We start from the raw sequence: 26,960 nt of genomic DNA, 5'->3' as shown, positions 1-26,960 counted from the left end.
AGCAGAAATAGAAAATGACTTTGGTGCCTTTGTTTTGCCTTTCCAAAAGGGACACAGTACTTAATGCCAAAACAGTGCAATCTCTTTGGAACACAATTACTCAATACAAGCTGGCACTGGTTGATTTCCTGACACTAGATGACTTCCTCACTTTCCTGCTTGGTAAGTAAGGGCTGCTCATGCTCCTTTCAGATTTCTATTATCACACGACAAACTCGCCTACTTTGGACAGGCAACTTCTCACACGGCAGGTAATGACATCACATCCTAACACAGCGGCTTTGTTCTGGCGTTCCCCTTTTACCAGCGGAGAATAACACACCGAGAGAGAGAGAGGAAACGGGGAAAAAAGAAATGCAATGACACTGTAAGGCACAGCTGTTCACTTCACACCAAGCGCAGCGTTCCCAGAGACGCAACATGAGTCAACATGCAAAGCAATGCGAGTTAGAACACCCCCCCCCCCCCGCTTCCCAGAAACCAAGCAGCACAAAGAGTAAAGGAAAAAAAGCAAGAAAAAAAAAAAGGAGCGCACACACACACACACACACACACACACACACACACACACACACACACACACACACACACACACACACACACACACACACACACACACACACACACACACACACACACACACACACACACCAATAGCAGAAGATTCCCACAACAGAAGAACATAAAGCGAATCTCAGATCTGGTATATATTGTAGCAAAGTGGAAAATATCGTCTCCTATGGAAGAACCGCAGTGCGTGTGTGCCAGCGATTCAGTGGCAGGCAAAAGGGAACCGACTCAGTTTTGTTCAGCATTTTGCCCCCCCAGAAGACAGAAGAGACACACAGAATGAACTTGGCTACAAGGAAGAGGCACAGGGGCCGTTTGGAGAGATGCGAGCTAACTATGACCAATACAGTACCCTCACCTCAAACTAGCCCCCCCCCCCCCCCCCTATTTCCTTGATGTTATCTTAGGCACCAATAATAGACGTGCTTTGTGTCGCTCCCACACATGCGCCTGGGTGCGTAACAGGGCAGGGTGGAAGTGGGTGGCTGTTGTGTTCTCACAGTGTATGTGTGTGGAGCTCGGATACACAAACACAGAGGCTTGTTTTCGGGGGGGGGGGGGGGGGGGGGGGGGTTCATCTAACCTGCCACACATTCGCAGCAGGGAGCCACAGAGCCAGCGCAGTTGGGAAGAACAGCGTCGCGAAAACACACACGCAATCACGCATGTGCAGATTTTCTGTGTTTAAAAGTTGTTGTTTTTTAAGAGGGGGTACTGTATTGATGCAAGCCATGCCAGAGTTACGGAGGAGGCAAGAGAACGGAAGCGAGCGGCTTCATCGAACTACCTGTGATGTTGACGTCCACGATGCCGGTGCGAGTCCCGATGCCGTTGGTCGCGTCGCAGACGTACGTGCCGGCCAGGTCGTAGGTCACTGGTGCCTTGAAGAACAGGGTGTTGTTCTTGATCTCCACATTGCTGCTGGGCAGGGAGCCGTTCAAGCTGTGGTAAAAGAGAGAGAGGCAGAGAGAGGGGGAGAGAGAGAGAGAGAGAGAGGCAATAATGCAGACACCATAAAAAAAGGCAGAATTACAATAGACCACGGTAGGAAAATAAAATAATAAATGGAATCCCTCTCCCAGGAGCGGCAAAGCAATTCAAGGCGCATGAAAAATAGAGTCTCTAGTGCCAAACAAACCTGGATGTGAGTGTGTGAGGCTGAGATAAATACCAGAAATATTTGACAGTGCTTTATTTCAGCCATCATCCATCAAGTCCAAACTAAATTGTGAGGACAGGGAATCCCAGCAGGTCCAAACAGGTAGGACATAGTTGATGCCTGAGGACACAGGCCTTTTTCTTTTTTTTCTTTTTGGCATGTGGGATACAAAACAGACAGTTGTAGGAGGGGGTTGGGGGGGCTTCTTTCCTCTACCCACGGCACAGCACAGCTCACACGGCTGGACTCAAAGCTCGGGGGAGCCGTCAGCAGAGGCAGCTGATCAAGCGATAAATGCAGAATATCCACCAAAAAATGCCGGGCTGTCAATGAGAACTGGAGCCCAGTCTCTCTCTCTCCCGCCCGAGGTGTTTGTCTTCATGGTCGGCTGTATCTCTACACGGCACGCTCAGACTTGTGTCCTTTGATCAGGTCAGCACACTTCTGAGGGCGCGGTGCACGAGCACCCCTCCGCGCATGTCATGGAGCCCGGAGGCTGCGGGGCGGGTATCAAATTTCGTGACAATTGGATGTTTCCTGTCTACTTCCTCTTCGATCAGCTTCATCGGCTGCGCTGAATGGATTTAAGTAGAGTTACAAACGCGACTGTGATGGTATTGAGCGGCGCGCCGGTGTGATCGCGGTGAGCTGCTGCTGTGTGCGCGGGGTGACATTGGTTTCTTTGAACAATAAAGATGCTGGAAAAGGCCTCCCTTCCTTCACTCCCGGGCCTGCTCTCCACGTCGGAGAGACACTTTGAGAACCGCTGGTGTGCGGGAACATTACAAACAATGTGATGCTCCATGTATTGCAGCCAGAGAAAAACACAAAGACACTGCGGGGAGACGACGCAATGAGGTCTCACGCCAACAGTGGCCTTACGCCAAGCACTTGGGCTGGGCTAAGCAGGCTTTCAAGAAGGCTCGTTGATGACGGGGGGGAACTATACACAGTGACGGGCTATTTGTTAATTCATCTTACGTGAATTGCCAGTTAGAAACTGCTGATCCATATGTGTTAAGTCCAAATTATGGCGCGAACTTTCAGGACAAGTCAGAGTCAAAAGCATAGTTTTTGTTATTTTCCAGTTTTTTTCTCTGAGTAGCAGAGTGTCCGCAGCACAGAACAGAAGTAACAGAGAGAGATATGGCCGAGTTGTTTCCCCTCTGCCACCCTGGCGATGCGTCTTGCAATGGAGCTGCAAACAACCCTCAATACAGAACGTCACGATTCAATAATCAGTTACCTTGTGAGCCTTTATCAAATGCTGAGTTCTGCAAAGCCCAATTGATTTACTGCCGAAATGAAGAAAACGGTGGGTGCTTAAAGGCCTGAATTTAAAATATCAATGTTATTCATTATCAGGTCTAATAAGACAATTCACATTCGTGACGGGCAAAGGATTAGAAGAGATTCAAATAATCATTAAAGTAAGAAACCGAGTGGCTTCTGTGCTTCAAACTAACATACGTAGCATGAAAGGATGGCGTCTTCAATCCATCAGCTATCTGCTTAGCTGGCTGAAAGTGTCCTTACTTTCCTGTTTAATGCTTAATGCAAGCTTTCATCGGCTTTGAGGCGCCGCAGACAATTTACGAACTAATTATGTTCCGTAAAAGGGGCAATAAACCTGACTCAAATATAATTTAAAAAGGGCATCCGGCAATCTGTGAGTCTTACGCACAGCTACCGGTGAAGTGAACCAACAGTTCCTTACGTTGGCCTTTAATCGACGTTAACAGTACAATCACATTTTCCAGATAGAGACAAGTGAGCTGGCTAATGAGTGTGGCATTTGAGGCGATCCCGCTGCAAAGTGCAGCAATGACAATACGGCTTTCTGATGTCACGCAACCTCACATCTCTGAGCAACTGACAACGCACCGTGGAGGGAGAGGATGTGTGAGCTCCAATGTTGCTTTTCAGGGAAAGAGAAGAAAAAAATATATATATATTTCATCTGAAATCTCAGCACGTAAGTAATTGAGTTATTTGTGATCATAAACAACTCTTTGGCCCCTCCCTTCCCCCACTTAGTATTCCTGTGCCCACTGAAGACTTAAAACAGACTCAGCAAATGAGCATGGCCTACAAACAAACATTTCTAAAACAAACAATGAAGTTCAAACTGGGTCCTTGAACGCAGCTCCCCATTCACCCATTTTGAGAATAGCTCTGGCTTTGTGCTCTCGGGAAAAAAAATAAAAAATCAAAGACGCACAAATTCTCTTTTTCAAGGATTGTGGTCGTGTATGCCAAAGCTTTCTGCACACTCCACACCATGCTGGGGAACACACACAAAAAAGTGTGAAAAGTGAATGCAGATAGCAGCTACAATAAGCCAAGTGAATTAGAAAATAAAAGATACAAACTTATGATCTCACTGAAATAGATAGATACTATACAGTGTATAGTATATACGGGAATAATCTGGATCTGTATCAGAGGCATTCGTATTCATTGGATTTGGCTGCACCTCTCGTGTGTGTGTGTGTGTGTGTGTGTGTGCGTGCGTGTGTGTGTGTGTGTGTGTGTGTGTAGGTGTGTGTGTGGTTGAGTGTGACGCAATCCTGCCGGCCTGTTCCGGATCCTTCCGTCACAGCCTTGTGCTGACCTCCACAGTGGAGCCCAGGGGAACCTTCACAACAGATTTGGGATCTCATTTTCAGTGCAGCAATGGCCGTCCCCTCCTATCTGTCAGCACAGTGCCCTCGGCTTTCTAGATCACATCTCTTTACCCTCCTCCTCTTCTCGCCCTATCGTCCACTATCTCCCTAAATCTCCCCTTGCCTCTGATCAAAAAATGAATTCAAAAAAGAGGGAATAAAAACCGAGCAGGTCAATTCTTCTCTATCTTGTCTTTTTTTTCTTCTGCTGCTCTGTGTGTGTCAGTGTTTCTGCCCTCAGAGATAAATCTATGCACGAGAAGAAAAAAAACCTCCCCGTGCCTCATTAAAATCCAACAGTGGCCCGTAGAGTAGATACAATGAGGACACAATGGTCTGTTAATCCACATCCACTCAAGTCCAATGACATATTTCTCAACCCCGCCTTAACCGAGCAATTACACGACAAATTGCCACATTTATCTCTCGATTTTACCGCATAATACTTTCATTTAGAACAGTGATACGCTCACAAAAGTTGCTTTGTACTCAGAGAGCTGAACAGACTTTTTGCTGTTTTTCTAAAATTCTATTTTGCATCTGAGTTCGATCAGTGTAAATTTCAGCAAACGCTCTGGTTGCATTCTAGCTGTCTCAGTGCTTGAATGCAAACCACATCATTTCCACAAGACCAAGCTTTCATGCAATTACTCAGAGCACATCAAACCCGGGGTCATTTGGTGATTCCCCCCCGAGGCCTTAAAAACATGTTGGCATCTCTTTTTTGCTCATGTATTTGCAGCGAGAGTCTCCGAGGCAAGAAAACAGTGATGTCAGCCCCGCGGTATGCCGGCCTAATCCTCGGCTCCGACTCCAGCGTTGGGCTCCACCCCTCCCCTCCTGTGTCAGAGACAAGCCTTGGCCTTCTGTGCCCTGCAGAGAACACAACGCCACCAACAATGGCGCCTTTCTTGCCCCTCTCTACCTGCATGCCGGTCCTCCTGCTTCAAAGCGAAGCGCGTTCTGTTTGCATTTATCACCCAGCATCCGTGACCGTCAGTGCAGATAGGGGCGTGTGTAATAGCACCGTTGGGCTCTGCCTCGGGTCTTATCTTCATTACACGTCTCATAAACAAACAAATAAACAGAGACACTTTTCTGGAGAGGATGAAGGGAGTTGGTGTGTTTTTATCTTTGCAGATTACTTTCTTATATATATATGACTTGAAACAAATGTTGGAAAAGCGCAGACTGCATTGAACAAGGCCGTTCTATAAAATAGCTTTAGTAATTCCTCCACTTTCTTTTTTGTTCCAGTCAGGAACATAAGGTGAGAGAAACAACACGTTGCAATGGCTTTTGTTGGGGTTCAGTCAGACTCACAGTTTCCACTGGTAGATGGTGACAGGGGGGTTGGCGTCAGCCCTGCAGGTCAGCTGAACATTGGGACGGTTCAGGTACCAGTTTCCATCAAAGCCTTCGATCTTCACATCAGGTTCGTCTGCAAGGGAGGCACACCGGAGTCAGTTCATCGCTTCATGACATCGTCAGAAAACACTCCCGAATCACTTCACTGTACCTCTGTGGAAGCAACTTAGCTGTTGCTAAAAACCTTTCAACCATTTCTGCACACTTTTAACACTTTACGGCTTTTTTGTTTTTACATTACTGTCGTTAGGGGTGAATACTGTTAAGTTAAGTATACAATTCTAATCTAGCACACACCTGGAATACGAGTGGATGGGAGAATTCAATCGAACAAAAAAGCAGTGAACTCCTACATTCAGTACAGCACAGAGGTTGTTTCAGTGTTGTTGTTTTTTTTTTAAAGATATGCTTTAAAGATGCGAATTTTGTGAATTATTCCAAAAAAATTGAAAAATCAGGAATCAGCTCTTGACTGTTCAACTGGAAAAGCTGTGTTCGCCAGAGGACCTTTGTTGACTGTAAACTGTGGTGATCCGTTTACTCTAAAAGCAGGAAACTAACTTTTTTTTGTGAAAATATTTACAAATAAAACAAAAATAAAAAACTTAAAGGGGACTTGTGTTTTAGTTTTATACCAGAACATGTTTACATAACTCACTGTTCAAAAAACATTTACTTTTCTCATACCGTCTGTCTGAATATACTTGCATTCACCCTCTGTTTGAAACACTCTGGTTAGCGCTTGTCTGCTCTATTTGGCTTGTGAGAAAAATACTGTATATTGTTGAATCACATGTTTTCTGATGTAGGTAGCCCCCCAGAAAACTGACTGTGTCGTCGTATTTAACAGTTTTTGGGTTGGTAGGCACTCTAAATACCCAAATGTATTTGCAAAAGCGTAGGAAAAGTGATTTTTTTTTATTTAAGAGAGCAGATTCTTACACTGCACGTTGAGCACCACGCTGTCTTTGATCTTTTCCCCCTGGTACGTCACGATGCACGTCAGCTTCTGCTTGTGGGTCTCGCGGCTCGGCGCCACCAAGTAGTTGCTCCGTACCGTCACCGTCCCGTTTTGGTTGCGCGTCTCCTCGAAAGTGGCTTCGCCCTTCAACCTGGTTTCCCACTTGATCACGCTAGGGGGCTTCCCGTTGGCCGACACGCAAGTGGCAACGGTCATCTTGCGTTTCGAGGCCCTGGCCACGATCGTGGGCGTTGTCAGGGTCATATGAGTCATAGGCCGAGCTGTGGAGGGGAGGGGACCAAGCAAATCAAGTTACTTGAAATGTAATTAAAGCTCATTAAACAGATATATTGTGTATTTTCTTTCAGTTTCCCTCAGATTATAGCGTCTACTTCACCATTAGTCAGATATTCGAGGTAAATAAAACTAAGGGGGATGAGATGAAAACAGGGTTCTGCCTCAAACCACACAAAGTTTTGCTTCTTTCCTTCCTTAAAAGTCAAAGCCGCTGTCCAAGCTCTCGCCGATGTACAACCCACTTGCCTACCCAAATGTCATCCAATTTGAATCCTTTGTGAGTTGCCAATTAGCCATCTACTTCCAGCACATCAAAAGGCAGGCTTGAGCGGATGCACAGCTGAAAGAGATAGGCCGTGAAGAGGCCTCTTTGAAACGCCGCCGCTTGGTTATCTGCACGCAGGTTCCAAAACATTCACTGAGCCGGCGGAAGCCTTAGAAAAAGACATGGGAGGCTCGGTGACACAAGATTGGGTCTCAGAGCTGACAAGAAAGCCCTGGCAACAGGGACTACTTAAGCCAAGTGCTTTTTTCTCTTACTGGGACTTAATGGAAAACACACCAACACTTACTTTCTAATTACCGGTAGATGCTTAATCAGAGTGAGCGCGCAACCTTTTCAAAGCTGCGTCTCAGGCACTCCTTTTCCCCTCCCCACAAGATGACATTATTCAAGCCAAATTACACACTCTGAAGTGGCCTTCAGATTTCCGTCTCACCTGCCATTTTTATTGACTCTGCAGCGGTTTCCTATTTTTTAAACCGTATGGGTCAATCTGGGAGTGGTGTTAGACGACACGTCACCCCTCAACACTGCACATTGTATACACAACAGGGTCCTCAATGGAATGACTCAACCGTGATGGTTGACGGTGCTGTTCGCCCAATCACAGGACCGGGAGGTTTAATGGTAAACAACAGGATTGTAGCAGCGGCTTTAGCAAACAGAGGAACAGCACCTGGTCTGAGGTGTTCCAAAGGCATTCGGCCTGCTTAACCAGGAAGCCTGTGGCGATGTAACACTGAGCTGTAAAAGGACTTTCGTTTGGCCTTTTGCTAAAAAGGAAGATGTCAGCTTTACCGTGTTATCTGATTCAGGAAAAAATAAGTTTTTTTTTTTGCTGCCTCGGGGTCGAAGAGAAACCAAATTTAGGGAACGGGTTTAAAGTCCCTGTGACTTCTCTTCAGGCCAGCAATAAAAGGCCGGAGGGAGCTGATGATACATGCTTTTGACAGGCAAGCCACATTTTTGGGACCATAAATCTCATCAACGGAAACAACTTGGAAAGACTTTAGAGTTCGTAACTTCCCGATTTGACAAAGCAGACATTTATATTTGGGCCAAAAACATATTGCGTCTGTGGAGACAAATCCGATCTAGATAAAGAAGAAAAGATATTACCAAAAAGAGCTTAGATTAGATTTCTTAGATATAGGGGGGGGGGGGGGGGGGGGGGGGGGCTCTGTTTTTTTTACTTTAGAAATTACAGCGGTTGCAGATTTCATCTGAAAAAAGAAAAAGATGGATAATCTCCAAAATTGTAACATTTCACGATTTCACTACGTTCTTACCAAATACAGTGAGGTTGACCATGTTCTCACGGTTTCCCGCGGGAAACGTGGTGTACTCGCAGATGTAGGCAGCCTCGTCAGACAGCTGCAGGCTGGAGAACACGATGGTGGTGTCCTCCAGCGAGGGTGTGCGAAGGCGGACCGCCTGCTGCTTGAAGCTCACGCGCTCCTTGAAGGGCGGCAGGACGGACACGCCGAGGGCCGGGTTGGCTATGGCCACGTTCTGCTTGGTGCCGTTGAGGAGCTTCTGCCAGGTGACTTGGGAGATCTTAACCGGCGGGTTGCTGTTGATGAAGATGCAGCGCAGCTCCGCTCGTGAGCCCACAAAGCCGGACTTGCTGGAGTCCATCTGCACCATCTGCCCGTTGCCATCTAGAAGTAACAAACAAGAGGAGAAGAAGAAACAGAAACATGTAATTACGATTAAAATGCGTCCAAGGCCAAGCAAAGCACTCCAGTCAATAGCAAGTACATGCACTGAGAGTCAAAGAGTCCATTCAGCCTCCTAGGTACTGGCACGCACAACACTCAGTCCACGCACTCGCCAAATGCCGTGGCGGCGACGTCTGCTCCCCATACATCGGTGTCAAGAGTCTCTACATGGTGTTGGCGTGTAAAAGCTGGGCGAGATATTAACAAAATGGGCACATCTACACGAGCCCGTCGTTGTCCACGAGGGTACTGCTTCTGAAGGGCCGAGCGAGGACCAATGCATCACTAATGAATGAGCACAAGGGCAGTGAGGTGGAGCAAAGTCATCGTCTGCTGCTGCCCCCCCCCCCCCCCTCCACCTACCCAGCAACACACTGGCTGGCCCATTGTAATTTTAATTACTTTTTACACACAAATACTTCAATGATTGCCTGGAGCTCCTATTAAAAGAAACAATGTGGAGTCCTGTGTAAGCACCACACACATCTATATAAAAGAAAACAGCAACTACGGTCCTCTCCCCTGCTGTCTAAGCCTGCGGGGAGTTTGATGGTGAAAAAAAATGTAAATAAAAGGTCAATTAGCAAGGACGGTCATCTGTAAACTGGCCTGTGGTTTCTTCTTTCATGCATAAGCTGACCTCTTGCTAAACTCAAGTGTAAACCTCCCCTCTTTCTCGTGGCCCCTGGCTCTTTACTTGATGCATCGTGTGTCAACATCCTGGCATCGGCTGTCCCTTTCGGCCGGCCTGCTTTTGTCTGGTGCACGAACGATTCAGTGATTGCCGGAGAAAAGTAACTGGCAACACTTTGTATTGATCAATTCATCACTTAAGTCCTTTTGTTCTACAAATATGGCAAAACTTTGCAACTTCCAGCTTTTTTTTCTGTTTTGTATCATGGCGCACTAAATATCTTCGGGTTTTGCTTTTTTTTCTGGAAATAATTAAATTGATAAATCACAAAAAAAAAAGATGAATCCAAATTGGAAATAATTGTTGCATCTCCTCTTTCTTCTCTTGTCCTTCTTTGTTCCTTCAATGTGAGTCTCGAAAGAAAGCAACTTTCACTCACACTTGGTCTGGGGTCTGAAATGACTGCGGCTGAACAGACGTGTCCCTGAAGTGCCGCAGGGCTGCAGCATACTGTTGTCTTCCACACATCTCTGTTATCTCAGGCTCTAATTTATGTTCCTTTTCCAGGTGAAGTCTGGAGATGTCCCGTTTCCTGGTCCGACAACCCCCTGGTTGGGCTTCCTATTTACAACCAGCCGCAGCTATAATTATCTCCCATGGATGGACGAAGACCCACAGGAAGAAACACTGAAACCCCTCCGTAAATCACGCTGGACTCATAAAGCCACCGGTGAATGAAGCCATAAAATAGAGAGGAAATATGTTGTTGCCTTAAAGTGGAGGACCGGAGGCCGCGCACACACAAACGGTGCGGCTCCTTAACGCTGAGTAACCGCATCACAATGACGGATAATCGCTGCGTTCGGCGATAAAGCTTCCACAGGGGGCTTTTAAATGTGGAAGAATATGTGAGAGAGGGATCGGTTTATGTATACACCCACTGAATACAATATCTAATGTAGTCGATCTTCAGCTGTACATGAATCTGCAGCAGAGTGGAGGGGGAGCTGTTTGTGCAGGCTGTCAAACTGTCCAAGCAGCGGCTGCTCCTCTTATAAAAACTGTAGGTAGTCAGCCGGAGGACACAGAGGCCCGATGCACGTGCGATGTGAGGAAACATTTGGCTCAGACTCTGGCTGGAAGACCATTAAGACGAACAATGTATTTTCTTTCCATCTTTTCACGGCGGGGCGGGTTGAACGGCTCGCGCCGGAGAAGCAGCGCATCACGAGAGAAAGGCAATTTCTATCCATTGTTGTGTACCTTCGCTCGAGTACAGCCTCCGCTGCAGACATCGAATCATATATAATATAAAATAAGAAAAAACTAAGTGACAACCTTTTCAAGTTACTGAGTGCACATCATCTTTCATTTCCTTCTGATCGCATCAGCCGGGCCCTCTCTGTGGAGGTTTAAACTTGGGGGAGTTTGACGATGACAGATTGATTTGTTAATACGGTTTGACAGGGAGGACTGACAACCTCGTCATCTGCACCTTGAGAAACACCTGTGTCCTTGTGCACCTCGGGGGCAATACTTTACTCCATTTTATCACAGCTTAGATTACCAGTTGTGGCGGCTCGAGTATGATTTTTTTTTGTTTTGAAAAAGCAAACAATTTACTGTGTGACAACACCAGTTAAAGTTTAATCTTAAATTGGAGCGATGTGGGGGGTGGGCTGTAAAAACTCATAAATATGTACCTGGCCAGACCTCACCCGCTTGACTGCTGAAACAATACTGGCAGGGACTGGCTGTGTGAAAAGCTGCAGCCCCTCCCTCCCTCCCTCGCTCTGCTCTTCCTCCTTCGAGTCCGACGCTCCCCACTCAGACTGAACCAAATAAACAGCGGCTCATGCAAATGGCACCAGAGGAATAGGCGTAATTACACAGCCACAGAGCCCAAATCCCCCCCTCCGTGAAGGGGGCCGGGGGGCGCCCACAGGGACCCCTTTCACTCAAGGACTGGAGGAGTCCTTGAGTGGACTAAGCACACTGGAGCTGTAATTACAGACTACACCACTGCGCGGCAAAGCCATAGAGGAGCAGAGGAGCAGAGCCGCATGCATGCGAGAGGCATTAGGAGGGGAGATTTCTGTGAGGGTTATGAGAGCCAGTGGTGCAGAAACCGAGGAGGGAGGGGAAAAAAAAAAGATAATGTAAAGTAGTGGATATGCAGTACTGGCGAGGGGGAGAGGAAGGCGGCGCCTCAGGGAGATTTGTAGGTGTGCTGCGGGGTTTACAGCCTGGCTCGCGTTGTCGCTTCTTGTGCTGATTTGTTCCAATACTGACGAAAGAGTGAGCGGGGGGGACAGTCATGCTCTAACACACCTGAGGCTACACGCCGGCCTTGAGAGAGGAGTCCTATTTATATATATATATATATATATATATATATATATATATATATATATATATATATATATATATATATATATATATATATATATATATATATATATATATATATATATATATATATATATAAAATAAAAAGTGGTTTGATTCACACCAGGTGAGCTGATTTGGATCAAGGGGGACATAAGGGGCACTATTCAAACAGCTGCTGTACCGTCTGGCCCTGCGCTGATAGCAAGAGACTCCCAAGGCCGCGGCACGGAGCTGTGCACAGAGCATTCAGATGTAATAAGACCTGGCCTGTCAGGCAGCAAGCAAAAGCATGTGCTTTGTGTTGTTTTGCATATGGCACATTGGACAATGTCCTGCACCAAATAACAGCCTTCGGTCAAATGGGCCTCCGACGGTGCGTGGACGATAGCCAAGGAAATGCAATCCTCACTGCAGAGTTCTGATCAGAACAGCTGAGGGGTGAATGTGTATAAAATCCTAGTCTGTATGTAAGAAGTGGACGGTTTTGAAGCTTTCGAGTTCGTCGCCATCTTGTTTTTTTGCAACCCATAATGACACGATAGGGTGGAGCGAAGCACGATCAAGCAACTTTACAATTTACAAAGTTACCATTAACGTCCATGAACTGAAAGCACACTGTGAAGGGGTTAAAGTTGTAAAACAGAACCTCTAAGACTCCCCGACCAGACAACGCTGTGGTAGCGACCTGTCAATCCCAAGGTAGCCCCGCCCTAAAGTATACCCTGCTTTATGGTCTGTTTTACTCTAAATGGACAATAATTGACCATAAATGAACATCATGCTGTATTGAAGACTTGAAACTCGTGATTGAGACCATAAACTCATGATCACAATGTTTACTGAGGTAACAAATCAAGTGAGAAGTAGAGTAATTTTCTCATAGACTTCAATACAATCAGACTTCTTGTTGCAGTCAGAGGAGTTGCTTTAGTCACTTTAAATCAATCAGAGATGTTGACGCCCACGTGGGAAAACAAACACGGATATGGAAAAACAAGCTTGATTCCCTTTCTGTAACAAATCAAAAATGAATGAGAAACATTAACATTTCATATTTGCTTTCTGTCTCTGCTGCAGAGGGAAAAAAGAATTATCAAATTAAAGTTTCAACTGAATTTACTACATTCATCCATCTGTTTTATCCCAGATATGCCTCAGTACAATGTAAAAGCAGACCGTGCTCTACATAAACAATAACAAAACCATAAAACCCTAAAATGAAAACCAGGGCATCTCCCCTAAAGCCGAGGAAGCTTAATTTATATTTTTTTGGCAGCTCATCTCGCAATGGATATATATTTAACACCATTGTCTTTCTTTCTTTTTTCTGAGCTGAACTGGCCCACAACCAACAACATGTCAAAAGACAATAGTTGGCTCATTTAGCATGGGCCAAGCTCATCCAAGAGAAATCCATTTGTGCCCGAGTCAAACAAAGTTCAGAATAATTCACCTCCGGCTGCTGCGATGTGAAGAAAGGCCAAGATTAAATAGGACTCTTATGCAGATTTTAAAAGAGGCACTGATTACTGTCTTCTATTTAAAGCCGCACCAGGCAACTTAGCACACTGTCGGTCCCAAATGGCAGTGAGATGTTCGCCGTTTGAAGTTTGAAGACTTCAGAAAACCCAGAAAATGCGTGACGCGATGTCATTAAACTGCGCCTTTCTTGGACCTAAATGTCGTCTGCTTTTATGGGAGGAGAGAGTGACAAGTTTCCATTTTTCACCAGGGCTGAACGCTCTCTCGTCTTTTGGTTGACGGGAAATGTTTCCTGCTCCTATCCAACTACAGTTGGATACACCAAAATGTAATTCAGGCAAATAGGTCATACTATCTGTGATAGCTGAGTGTGCAGAGATGCAACAGTCTCTCCTACTGCAGCTCCACTTCGACATTCAGGCAGATAAATCAACAGTATTTTGGTATAAACTTCTTGCCAAACACAGATTAAAAGCTTATCACATGAAGACGCATCATCTCTCAGTGCTCGGTGTGCTTTGGTTACTCCATTGTTACTTAGGTGGGATGCTGGTTGGATACAACACGGCTTGAGCCACTGGGGATAATTACTGTTTGATGCAGTCCCAGTTCCCACGGCTATGGTACGGGCTTCTGTGCTCTCCTATTCATGACCACACATGGGGTGTTCATGTGTGTGTGGGGGGGGGGGGGGGGGGGCGGGGGGTAGTTATTTGTTTATTCCCCAAATAATTGATATCTTCTGGGTCCAGGCTACAAGGCTAATGACACCAATGACTCTCTCCAGGAAAAGTCGGGGCCCTGTATGCAGTTAGCCATTTCAATTCCTGTCCTGCAAGTTCATAGAAAAAGAAAGGTGAGGCTGCGAAGAAACAATAGTAAACATGCAAACTTAGCATACATTCCTCGTCAGCCTGTCCAAATAAATTGGGCAAAGAAAGTTTTAACCACATTAAACTTAGCTTTATTAAATGTCAGGTCTCTGTCAGGAAAAACATTTTTAACTTTTTGACTGTGTTGTTATTGTTGGTGATTTTAATATCCATGTTGATAATCCCCAGGACAGAGAGTCTGTAGAACTATGTGGTGTCCTTGATAACTATGATCTGACTCAGCATGTGACAGGACCCACCCACAACAGGGGGCACACTCTGGACCTAATCATCACCAAAGGTGTAAACATTTCCAAGGTTGCTGTGACTAATGTTGCACTCTCTGATCATTTCTGTGTTTTCTTTGACAGTGCAATCTCCTTGCACACAAATGTCCAAACCAAGGTTGTGACAAAGCGTTACATCTCTGAAAACACCAGTGAACTATTTATTCAGAAGTTCTCCTCCACACCAGCCCTCTCTTGTCTCTCAGTCAATGAGCTTGTAGATGGCTTCAATTTTAAAGCAAAAAATATTATTGATGCCATTGCACCCACTAAAGTGAAGGTTGTCTCGGGTAAGCAAAGATCTCCTTGGAGAAATGCTACGTTGGTCAAAATGGAGAAACGAGAGTGTCGGAAAGCTGAGCGCAGGTGGCGAAAAACTAATCTCCAGGTTCACTGTGACATCTATAAAGAGAGACTTCGCAATTATAATTTGGAACTTAGAAATGCAAGGCAGTCATTGTTCTCTGACATCATAACCAAAAACAAGAACAATACACGTGCCTTATTTGCTACCGTCGACAGGCTAACAAACCCTCCAGTGTCGGTAGCTGCTGAACTCCAATCCACCTGGGCATGCAATCAATTTGCCTCCTTTTTTACTGACAAAATTCAGAAAATTAGACAAGCAGTCAGTGCCTCCACATCAACCACAGGATATGTGTTGTCCCGATCTCTGAATAACATCCATTCAAATATCATGACACAATTTCATTCAATCGACCGTAGAAGCCTAGAAGACATTATACTACATCTGAAGTCATCCTCCTGCTGCTTGGATATTCTACCAACACACTTTTTCAAAAATATTTCAAACTGCATGACCACTGATCTCTTACAAATTGTAAACACATCCCTTCTCTCAGGTGTCTTCCCACAAGCCCTAAAAACTGCAGTTATTAAACCGCTCCTAAAGAAGGCTAGTTTAGACTCCGCAACGATGAAAAATTACAGGCCAATATCAAACCTCCCATTTTTAAGTAAAATAATTGAAAAAGCGGTTTTCCAACAGCTGACCAACTTCTTGGCCGTAAATAACTGCTTTGATGTTTTCCAGTCAGGCTTTCGACAGCACCACAGCACTGAAACTGCTCTTGTTAAGGTTTTCAACGACATCCACTTAAACATAGACAATGGCAGAAGTTCAGTCTTAGTGTTACTGGATCTCAGTGCTGCAGTCGACACGGTCGACCATGCCATACTCCTAGAAAGACAAAAAATCTGGGTGGGACTCTCTGGCACAGCACTTAACTGGTTTGAATCCTACTTGAAGGACCGAGAATACTTTGTGTCTGTAGCTGATTACACATCAGAGCTGACTAAAATGACATGTGGTGTTCCCCAAGGTTCAATACTGGGGCCTCTTCTGTTCAACATCTACATGCTTCCACTAGCTCAGATTATGGAAAGCAACAAAGTGTGTTATCATAATTATGCAGACGACACACAAATCTACATAAATATGTCACCAGGGGACTATAATCCCATACAAGGGCTGGGTAACTGCATTGAACAAATCAACAACTGGATGAGCCAGAATTTTCTTCAATTAAACAAAGATAAAACAGAAGTAATTGTTTTTGGTACCAATGACGAACAATTGAAAATCACCGCTCAGCTTCAATCACTGATGTTAAAACCCACAAACCAAGCCAGAAATCTAGGTGTAGTTATGGATTCAGACCTCAACCTGAACAGCCATATCAAGACAATTACAAAATCAGCCTACTATCACCTGAAGAATATATCAAGGATTAGAGGACTTATGTCTCAACAGGATTTGGAAAAACTTGTCCATGCATTTATCTTCAGCAGACTGGACTACTGTAACGGTGTGTTTACAGGCCTCTGTAAAAAATCCGTCAGAAAGCTGCAGCTGATTCAGAACACTGCAGCTCGAGTCCTCACTCAGACCAGGAGGGTGGACCACATCACTCCAGTTCTGATGTCTTTGCACTGGCTTCCTGTCCAACAAAGAATTTACTTTAAAATCATACTGTTGGTTTTCAAAGCACTGAATGGTTTAGGGCCAAAATACATCTCTGATCTGCTGCTACCTTACGAACCATCCCGACCCCTTAGGTCGTCTGGGACCGGTCTACTTTCTGTTCCCAGAGTCAGAACTAAACATGGAGAAGCAGCGTTCAGTTTTTCTGCTCCACATATCTGGAACAAAGTCCCAGAAAGCTGCACGTCTGCTGAGACCCTCAGCTCATTTAAATCAAGATTGAAGACTTTTCTGTTTGCTGCTGCCTTTAATTGAACCACATTCAATTAATATATTAATCAATTTCTGCATTTTACTACTGTATTTTATTTCTTACACTGTTCTTAATTGCTGTTAAATCTCCTTTTCTTTTGCCTTATGTTTTGATGCTTTTAATGGTTTTAAAAGGACTGCACAATATATCGCCATTTCCTCCGGGACCGAGTTCGTGCAAGGCGTACACTATAAAACGCAGATCGGCAGAGATCTTTTCCAGACGTGGTTTGTGAGCGAGTAATTGCAGAATTGCGGCAGTGTATGGTTGATTGCGTGCAGCGTAATGTCTCAGGGAGACATCGATTATTGTTTCAATGTATGTTTTAAATCTCCTTTACTTTTGCCTTTATGTTTTTGATGGTTTCATGTGAAGCACTTTGAATTACCTTGTTGTTGAAATGTGCTATACAAATAAACTTGCCTTGCCTTGGTGGAACACACTTTCACTCGGAGATTTGGAGCTCAACCGGTGGCATTTTGCTGGTGCTATCAACAGAACTCCATAATGAAATAAATGATTAGGGATAACTGGGCGCCATCTCACCGGAGGCTTTTACAACTCCAGAAGGGCGGGCACTTCATTTAGCCGAGCAGCCATAGTCTACGTTTAATGTTGCTTTTTAGTTGAGCGTGGCCATTCAGCTGTTTTTTTTTTGTGGTTTGTTTTGAGATGGAGCAGCATGTGTCAGGCAAATTGCTTTAATCTACACTCAGACACGATTTGATGGTGCGTCAGCTGGGTCTCTTGGGTAAACAGTGGTGTACCTGCCAAACCGGTTCTCTCTACCCTCCGTCTCCCCGAGCAAACATTGCAACTGCAGAAGCGGGCGAAAAGCCTCGCTGGAACAGATGGATAGTAGACCTGCTCCTAATTTGCCACTATCTGGTTCAAATTTGAAACAGTGTTTTGTACAACCCACCCGTTCATTGAGGACAATGCAACATCTGCTGAGCTGTAAATGTTAATGATTATCGGGAATATTTATTATGCTGGGCAACTTCCCAATCTGGGATTGCTCCATGAAAGGGGCCGTGCGTGTTTTTGTTTTTTTAAATGTTCCCACTGGCCGTTTGTAATGACCGAGCGCCGCCACACGGTAGCAGTGTGTTTTCCATGTGGGTTAGAAAAATCCAAACTTTCGGGTTGGCGGTGCGTAGCATCGGCCAGTCAACCGAATGCACCGATTCTCACCTAATGTGGCTGCATCCATCACCTTTGAGAGGCAACACAGGGTTCGCAGCACAAGGGGCCACACACACACACACACACACGCCTCTCGAGCAGCATAAAGGCATTTCAAATGTCAAGGGGATGCATCAGCTCGCCCGCAACGAAGCTTCTCATCTTATTGCAGCGTGGAAATGATTCATCCATGAATGAAACACTGGGAAAAATGCAGCTTCTCCATTTTGTTATCAGACTATTTCAAAGTAGCAAACAGTATTCTGATCGAATGAGAAATATGCTGGAAGTAATCTGGGATTTTAGTTGTCTTGACTGTGGCAATGACAAATGAAGCTGGCCCGAAAATAAAAAAAAGGCTTTTGCCCTAGAGAGGGGGAGAGAAAGAGAGAGCGAGAAAGAGGGAGAGAGAGAGGGAGAGAGAGAGAGAGATAAAGAGGGAGAGAGAGAGAGTAAACATAGTATTAGAGAGCTCTGACCCTCATCCCTCCCCCCCCCCCCTGCAGCTTAACTAAACAAGGCCACCACGGTTTCGGTTCTACGACACAAAATAAACAGCCCTGACGTTACCTGACCAAATGGCGAGATGACATCACCCACTGATACCAGATAGCAAGCAACTGTCAGTAAACAAAAGGTCCGGGCACGAGTGAACGAGTGGGAGGGGAGTCCCCCGAACTGGTAAATGAGTGACTGTAAGCATTACAGTTTGACTGAAACTGCCTGGGGGGGGGGGGGGGGGGGGGGGCATAGATCCAGGTGCTAAGAGTGTCAAAGTGTGGTATCAGAAACTAAATGCTACGGTGGGCAGAGCAATAACAGCTCGATAATAACATGCTTTATGAGACAGATCTCGAGCTAAGACACTGGGGAGCACTTACGCGGACCAGACAATTAGTCAACAAAGCACCTCGCCCACAGGATGGGCTCAGTGCACACGATGATGAGCGCTGGTTATTTTACAATAACGCAGTGAGTATTTCATGGGCTCTCAAACGGGGGCAGCTGTCGGCCGTCCTCACAGGAAAGAGCCGATCAATAGGGCCTCGGCGGCAGCAGGTACGGGCTGGGTTAGGGATTGCATAAATGTGATGTAGAGGATTTCGGGGAGTTACGGGGGAGGGTAAGCAGCGAGATCGACACGCAGCGGGTCAGACGTGGCGACCAGATTATAGCACTCAGGATATTAAAGCAGAGAGTATAGACGATGCCGCAGGCAACAGACCTCCCGTGGAAATCTGGAAGTATTAGCACAGGGTGACACGGAGGCTACGTGCGCGCACTTCTTTCGAAGGCGATCGACATACCGCTACAAAAACAGGACTGCTGCAGGGGCATGCTTCTCCTCGGGGCCCTGAGGTTAGGATGCGACCCCTCGCGGGAAAGGTCGGGGAGGATCAGACGGAAATTCTTCCTAATGGAGCAGTTTAAAAAGGTTCCCTTAAGCTCACCTGACATGTCACCCAAAAGGACTGGTTTTAAAGTGTAGATAAGTAAAGCTTCCGGGAAAACAAAGCCATCGCTGTGTCCGAAATCGATGATGGAAGTAGCGGCAAGTGAGCCAATCCTTCTGATCGGGTCCCAAGTTCGTGGTATCGGATCGGTGCATAGACTAGCGTACCCGCCGATACCCAATCAAGCATTTTAGACTATATCGGAACAACTCGTGAAACAGTCAACCAATCATTTATCGTTGAAGACACCTATGAACAAAAGTGCCAAAAATTTGCTGGCCCACCTTCCCAGAGTGAGGATTTATTGCTTTTATATCATTTGATGTCTCTGGGTTTTGGACTGTTGGTTGGATAAAACAAGCTGTTTGAATACATCCCCTTGCACCGTGGGACTATTTTTGAACATATATTTACATATATATTAGGGCTGGGCGATAAATCGATTTAATCGATTAATTCGAATGTGTGCTTTAAGGCGATGTGTTTTATTGAAAATCGAGAAAATCGCCCCCACCCCTCCCCCCCGTTGGGTTCCCGTAGTAGAGTGCGCGCGCATTGTTTACAAACTAAAACAATGGCGGCCAGCAGCTTCACTGCTGGCCGCCGCCGCCGCCACCTCACAACAACAACCCAGCATTTTGGAGACATTCACCAACTGTACTCCGCATGAGAAGAAGAGTGCCCGGTGGAAAGCCATCACGGATGCAGTCGCGATGTATATCGCAAAAGATATGGTGCCCATATACACCGTGGAAAAGCCGGGGTTTATTCACCGTCTCAAAGCTTTGGACCCCAGGTACGTGCTACCAAGCCGTAAACATTTTTCTGACGTTGCCTTGCCTCGGCTGTACAATAGTACACGCCAAAGGATCTCTGCGGAGCTGGAGGGGATGTCATTCTACTCCGCAACAACTGACCTGTGGTCCAGCAGGTTGACCCAGACACCGATCCACTTGACTGGTGGAAGCGTCACCAACTTAACTTTCCAAGGCTAAGTACTTTAGCAAAGAAATACCTCTCTGTGCCAGCTACAAGTGCCCCCTCTGAGAGGCTTTTCAGTGTGTGGGGGGGGCATTGTTACATGCCACCGTGCATGCCTGAAGCCAGAGGTAGTAGACAGGCTTGTCTTCCTGGCAAAAAATATTTAGAAAAAACATGCACTACTGTTTAATACTGTTGGTTATGTTGTGAATGCACTTGATTTTGTTTACATGCACTTATTTACTGTGCAAAATATGTTATGTTGATGTTAGATCAGATGTTGCACTTTTGAAAATGTGAATGTTAAAGGGTCATATACATTTTATTTCATGCTGTGTTTGTATCAGTGTATTCAGTTAGAAAAGCTTACTGTAAAAAGTTACATTTGCACAGTTGTTTACAATGGAAGGCTACTATTTAATGCCATTTAATGTTATGTTTAATTTAATTTTATATTTAAATGATTCAGGCAAACAAAAGAGTGACCAAATACTTTTTGTATACTACAGGCACCTTCCTACAATGTTCAGGTTTTGTTTGCACTTTATTTTTATCAACCTACTTGGGAAAATCATCACAAAATAAAAGAAAAAATTGTTTTCAACAGCTTCTGTCATCTGCAAAAAATTTTGGGGGAAAAAAATCGATTTAAATCGTGAATCGGATTTTTTGTAAAAAAATCGGAGATTTTTTTTTTAGGCCATATCGCCCAGCCCTAATATATATATACATATACATATATATATATATATATACATATACATATATATATATATATACATATACATATATATATATATACATATATATATATAACAAAATAATCATTTGTTTGCTGCCCCAGATCCTGCTGGGTGTGGTGGTTGCTCAGATCCCTTGCATGAGTCAGTATTAACGCCGTTTATCAAACGATGAACTGCAAACATCTTCACTGGATGTGCATCGGACAATGAAGGATTACGTGTAAGAATGGTTTTGGAGTGGGACGTATAGGATGTGGGCGGTGTGAGCACCACAGTGGTACCCTATATCTCCGTTAAGCACTCAGCGAATGCAGCATGAAACGCATATAAAGTCCTGCCAAAAAAAAAAAGTGCTGAGAAAGAGTCTGGCCCCGGACAACCATGCATGACAAATCCTTCTCTCACACCATCTGCTCCATTGTCCACAAGTAAAGATAAGTCTTGCATAGAGCACACACTCTGAATACGTCCATGTGATGATGGCAAGCGCTCGCGCTGGATACATTACTAAACATTAAGATTTCAAAAAAATCAAACTATTCAGCTGAAACTGTTCGATCTATTATCGGCTGTTCGTGAGGGGGGGGAGGGCGGACGTGTTGTGGAGACCTTCTGCATGCTCGGTGAATCCATACGCCCCATGGAAGGTGACCTTTCGAAGTGCTCAGCGAGAGCACAGAATATCGTTTTTGGCATCTGACCTGTGTCGACCTTTGCTGGTGGAGTTTTTATGCCTTTTCTCTGACAAAGGCCAGCTGATATCGTGCAAACTTTCGGGAGGCCAACAGCATCGGTCCAGTGTGCGCGTGGTGAGGAGCACTGTGGCGCGACCAGCGACTGATTAAACCAAGAACAGAGACCGCACAATCAATATTTCATTTGAGTCACTTGTGATATTATTATTATTTTTTTCCCCCCACCTCTGCGTTACGTAGGAGCGGCCTCCGAAGACTTCTTGAAAGAAATGAATGCTGTGCATGTCATACATTTTTAAAGTGGCTGTCATCAAAGTGTATCTCTAATTGTGATTGGGACGTAAACAGGCCAGCATGGGCAGTGTGCACACGGCTGCCGCTCGCTCCCGCTCCTTTTCACCGAGCTATTTTTCCCCAGCACTGCTGGCGCGGGCCATTTATACAGCCGAACCATTAACATAGAGCAGAGGGAATTCACACTCCAGCTGGAGGAAGGGGGAGGGGGGGCACTGGGCTGAAGCCCCATTCCTCTATCAATTAACAAGCACACTTAGTATGTGCCTGAGTCATGATCACCATGGGACTCCGGCAAATGCCGCGCATTCGCTCAAAAACAAGTGTTGTCACGATGGCAAATCTTTAGCCGATTATCACACGAAAAAACAACATCATCTCATGCAAACCGAAATCATCCCACCAGTATCATCGACCTAATACTGGAACGAGCCAGTCGTCTCTGTACACGTGTAGAAGGAATTAAGCACAAACAAACACGATTATGAATTTTTGCCCCGCGGTCACATCATTTAGGCTTGGATTAGTATCCTGTTCTCACTACTGGAGGAATTTATGTGCACAGCTCCTTAAGCTGATAAAGTTAGACATGCTGCTACTTATTCCATCCCTGAACATGTTATCTTGTTATTGAAATCATTTTTTTTCACATGTACATATTCTAACAGGCGTTCCTTGCTGGAGTTTATCTGAGACACGCATGGGAACGCGCAGCGTTTTAGCGTAGACTCTTGGCTTCTGGCATTCGCCAAATTCCCCCTTTTCTCGTGTGCGCTTTGATCATAAACCTCTACGAAATCCAGCGGTTCTCGGCAGGACTCTAGAGACCCGGGACTGAACCATTTCCTAAACCACGACCACGACCACGACCCGGTCTTTCCAAGGCGAGTGGGGCTCCATGTTCCACATACATACAAGCGTTGGAATGCTCACCACATCTCAGGACCGTGTTCATATTCTGCTGCATGTGCTTTCCAGCTGTGATGGAGTGTTGTCTTTCCCACCCGTCTCCGAGCCTCACCATATACACGACTTTCTCACAACTCAGTGTGTTTCCATACGGTGCATTATGAGACATCTCGCATCTCTGATTATACCTCATTCTGACACCACATCCATTTCTCGTACACAATATTGGCAAATCGAGCTAATATTTAAAGAAGCAATTTCTTTCTTCATATTGGGACATTGTTTTTGATGGAGAGAGGTTCAAAAAGAACATATGCAATAACAGCACTTAAATGTCTGCACATTTCAGGGAGCTGGCCTTTCGAGAGAAAAAGCAACTGGCACGGAGACATCAGTCGGAGAACCACAAAGCCACAGCAAGGGGAAAGGCACAGCCTGAAAGCTGAGTCGGGCGGTATGAGTTACTCCAGTCTCCACTGGTCGTCGGATGTCTAACATTGTGTATTGACACAGAGAACCACTGGCTGCACTCTAAACGATGAACAAGGCCAGAGAAACAGGACAGGACACTTCTAGGATGTGACTGGAAAGAGAAAGAGCGGGTCAATCATAGGAATTAGAAATCACACAACGGTGCTCTGTTTGGTCTGAAAACACCACAGTGGGTGGGCTGTGGGCAGAAAAAATAAGTAGGAGCATCTAGATACAAATGAACAATGGCGGAGAGGGAGAGAGAGAGAGCGAGAGAGCGAGAGCGAGAGAGCTGCCAGTAACTGCAGATAATTGTGCGGTTCAACGCAATTTCAGCGTGGCCAAACAGTAACCGTGGGTCTGCTCCGCTGCAATCAAACCAGCGGCGTAATTACCCTTCGTGTTAAAGAGATATTCCGTCGTTAAACTTCACAGCGTGCCAACTCTGACTCGAAATGCAGAGGGATTGCAGTGACATGAGCCTGTGAGCATGGAAGGGGGCTTCTGGCTCGCAGGGCTTTGATGAGACGAAGAAGAAGATAGAACAAAAAGCATAGCTGAGAAATCCTGATAGTGTATTACTATTGATCAGAAGCAGGGAAAGTGAAGCAGGCAGTCACAGGGAGACTCAACGGCTCAATTTGGCCACATTGAAATCCTTGTCACTCACTCCAACCAATGCAGCCACGCACTGTTTTATTGGAAGGAAAAGGAGTCTGATTAACATGCTAGTTGCGAGCCGGGAGAAGGGAGCCATCTCCCACGAGACTTGGAGCCTCTCTAAGTGATGGTGTGGATGTAGCTTCTCGTAGCCGCAAACAGACCAACATCCCAGATGAAATCGCTCACGTGAACGCCCACGCTTTTGACATTAACAGCCTTTAAGATCTGCTGACACGGTTCGAGACTACCGCTGCAGCCGACTCAAAACAGACCGGGGCCTGTCCGTTGGGAGCTCCCCGACAAAATAGCTGCATACTGCATGTATAGGCTTTTTTTGTTGTTTGTTTACCTCCAGGAGTATTATTTGGAGCTCTTACCCTCGCATTGCCCTCCCTTTACGTGTGTCTACACCGTGGGCCGGCTCATTGTTTGACAGGATTGACAAGCTCCCTGGCAGAGCTGATTAAAAGCTTTAAGGTCAGAGAAGTGGGACAGATATCGAGCGAAACACCTGTCTGCTCGCTGTGAGCCAGTCCCCTACTGGGTGTGTCCTCCATTGGCGCAGGATCAATGGCTCCATTAAGACCCAACGTTTCTTTTTTTTTTTTTTTTCTTCTGACAGCGCTGCTTTGGCTTGCGAAGAACCTTTCACCTTCCTCTTTTTACTTCCCTCTGCTTTTCGTCATTACAAAAAGGGAAAGTGTGACCATGCTTTTGTAGAAGCAAGGGCATCGGCTGGCCTTTGCTTCCGTTTAAAAACAATAAAGAATAAAATGCAGAGCGACAAGCACACACTGCGAAATATTCACTTGTTTTGTCTCCAGCTTCAGAACTTATTTTTCTTCATCGTGGATTTCCACATCCTGGTAAAAATAACTGTGAAAGCCCGGCTGCCCACTGAAGATTTGCCAAAGGATTATAGATCATTAAAGAGATGTTCACTTGAAGTTCACTTGAAGTCTCTCCAAATAAGTTACCCGAATCACAGGGTTTATTGTGTCCTGGCCACGCGTCCCCTCCCCTCCCCTCCCCTCTCACTCTCTCTCTCTCTCTGCGACCCTTTCAAGGGTATCAAGCCGGTCATGCGCTCTGGAGTCATCTTCCAGAAATGGACATTTCAATTTACTTGGGCCTGAGTTTGGATGATAGAGAGTTGAGATACCTGCTCCTCTGGTCACCAAACCAATTTCACCCCCCCCCCCCCCCCCCCCCGGTAGGCTTTCCATTCAGAGCTCCACAGAGGAGAGAATGTTCTTCTCTTGACATCATATCTCTAAATAATCTATGAAATGAAACCTAATGCCGGGGCTTTAGCCACGGGATAAGACTTCAAGGGATGGGCGACTTTCACCAAAAGGTATCTCGAAGAGTGTCCCACTCGCTACTTTCATCTCCAGACTACTTCCAGTTTCACAGGTTTCTGGATCCCTCCCCCCCACACAGTCACCGAGCTGGTTTGTCTTGATATGATTCAGTGGCTGAGCACAGAGGCGTATTGTTTTTTTCATCACATTAATATGGTTTGCCATCTCGTTACCGTTTGCAGCAAGAAAATAAAGCCGCTGACTGAAGTCACTTGCGTAACAAAGAGATTTATTTGAAGGCACTGCCAAACAGTCAAACAGCATCAGACCCCACACATCTCATCTGTCCCGCTAAAGAGAATCACTCTTACAATTGTATGTCATGATTATAATTCCACTAATGAGCGCAAAAGATTGATAAGAAAACAGTTTGTTCATTCGATTAGAACGGATCAAATGCAATCGCTTCAGTGTTTGCCTACAAAAGGTAGACTACAAAGAGGCCTTGCTGCTTCGGGTTGTGAACTGGTTAATGACTTTTTACACCGAATAAGAAGTTACAATATACTACTAATCTGGGGAGGACGTGCTTCATCACCTTGTGCTTCCACATTTAGATCCCCGATGGAGATGTAGCACAACCGTAAGGCGAAAGAAGCGAGTTCACACTGCTCTGCTCGTGTCTTCAAGCAGGTGTGAAACTGGCATTCCGGGAGGAAAGGGTGAAAGTGGTGATGAAGCGCTAGGTCACATCTCCACATCTCGACTATGAGTTTTCTTTTCTTTTTTGTCTTTTAGTTTCAAACAAGGTCAGAAGGACATGGAGGGAGTATGTGGTGCAGTGCCCCGAGGCTAAACTGGGACGGCCTCGTAAAATCTGTGGAATTTGTGGGAACTGTTTGGAAGACATTATGGGACATATTTGTCTTATTTATGACTGGGTATCGGACCCCCCCCCCCCCTAATTTTATGGTGGCGAAGTGTGTGGTATCAGTTATTGGATAATGGCATTGCATTCCTGGTCCGATTTGAAGTGCTGCTTGGTCTTTCTTTATTCAGATATTTGCGGATTTAAGCCACAAATTTGTCCTTTGTTAGCCAGATGAAAGGGGTTTGAAGGAAGTTTATATTCCTCAAAACAAGATATATTGGGAATGAAACTCAATAAATTGATAGTTAAGGCTAATAATCAAGGCTAATAATCAATAATCCTATATTTATATAGGACAATCAAGGCTAAAAGTGTGTACACCAAAGGTTTGTATATTTTTGTGTAATTACACGGCAAAAAAGACTCAAGGCCTTGAGGCTT

General features: G+C 45.4%; 1 protein-coding gene across 2 annotated transcripts in view; it reads right to left on the bottom strand.

The window, feature by feature from the left end:
• The window catches only part of nectin1b (nectin cell adhesion molecule 1b), a gene marked incomplete at its 3' end in the record, with an annotated part of 156,131 nt that overhangs the window by 89,894 nt on the left and 39,277 nt on the right, over positions 1-26,960 (bottom strand). For both annotated transcript variants that reach the window (XM_079272167.1, XM_079272168.1), the window contains exons 2-5: positions 8,594-8,965; positions 6,706-7,005; positions 5,719-5,836; positions 1,358-1,512 (exon numbers count right to left, since the gene is read on the bottom strand). In XM_079272167.1, coding sequence (XP_079128293.1) covers positions 1,358-1,512; positions 5,719-5,836; positions 6,706-7,005; positions 8,594-8,965 — 945 coding nt within the window. The remainder of the gene's footprint in view (positions 1-1,357; positions 1,513-5,718; positions 5,837-6,705; positions 7,006-8,593; positions 8,966-26,960) is intronic.

Source organism: Melanostigma gelatinosum, assembly GCF_949748355.1.
Source record: "Melanostigma gelatinosum genome assembly, chromosome: 7".
NCBI classification, from domain to species: Eukaryota; Metazoa; Chordata; class Actinopteri; order Perciformes; family Zoarcidae; genus Melanostigma; species Melanostigma gelatinosum.
This window is presented reverse-complemented; position numbering and strand designations above follow the sequence as displayed.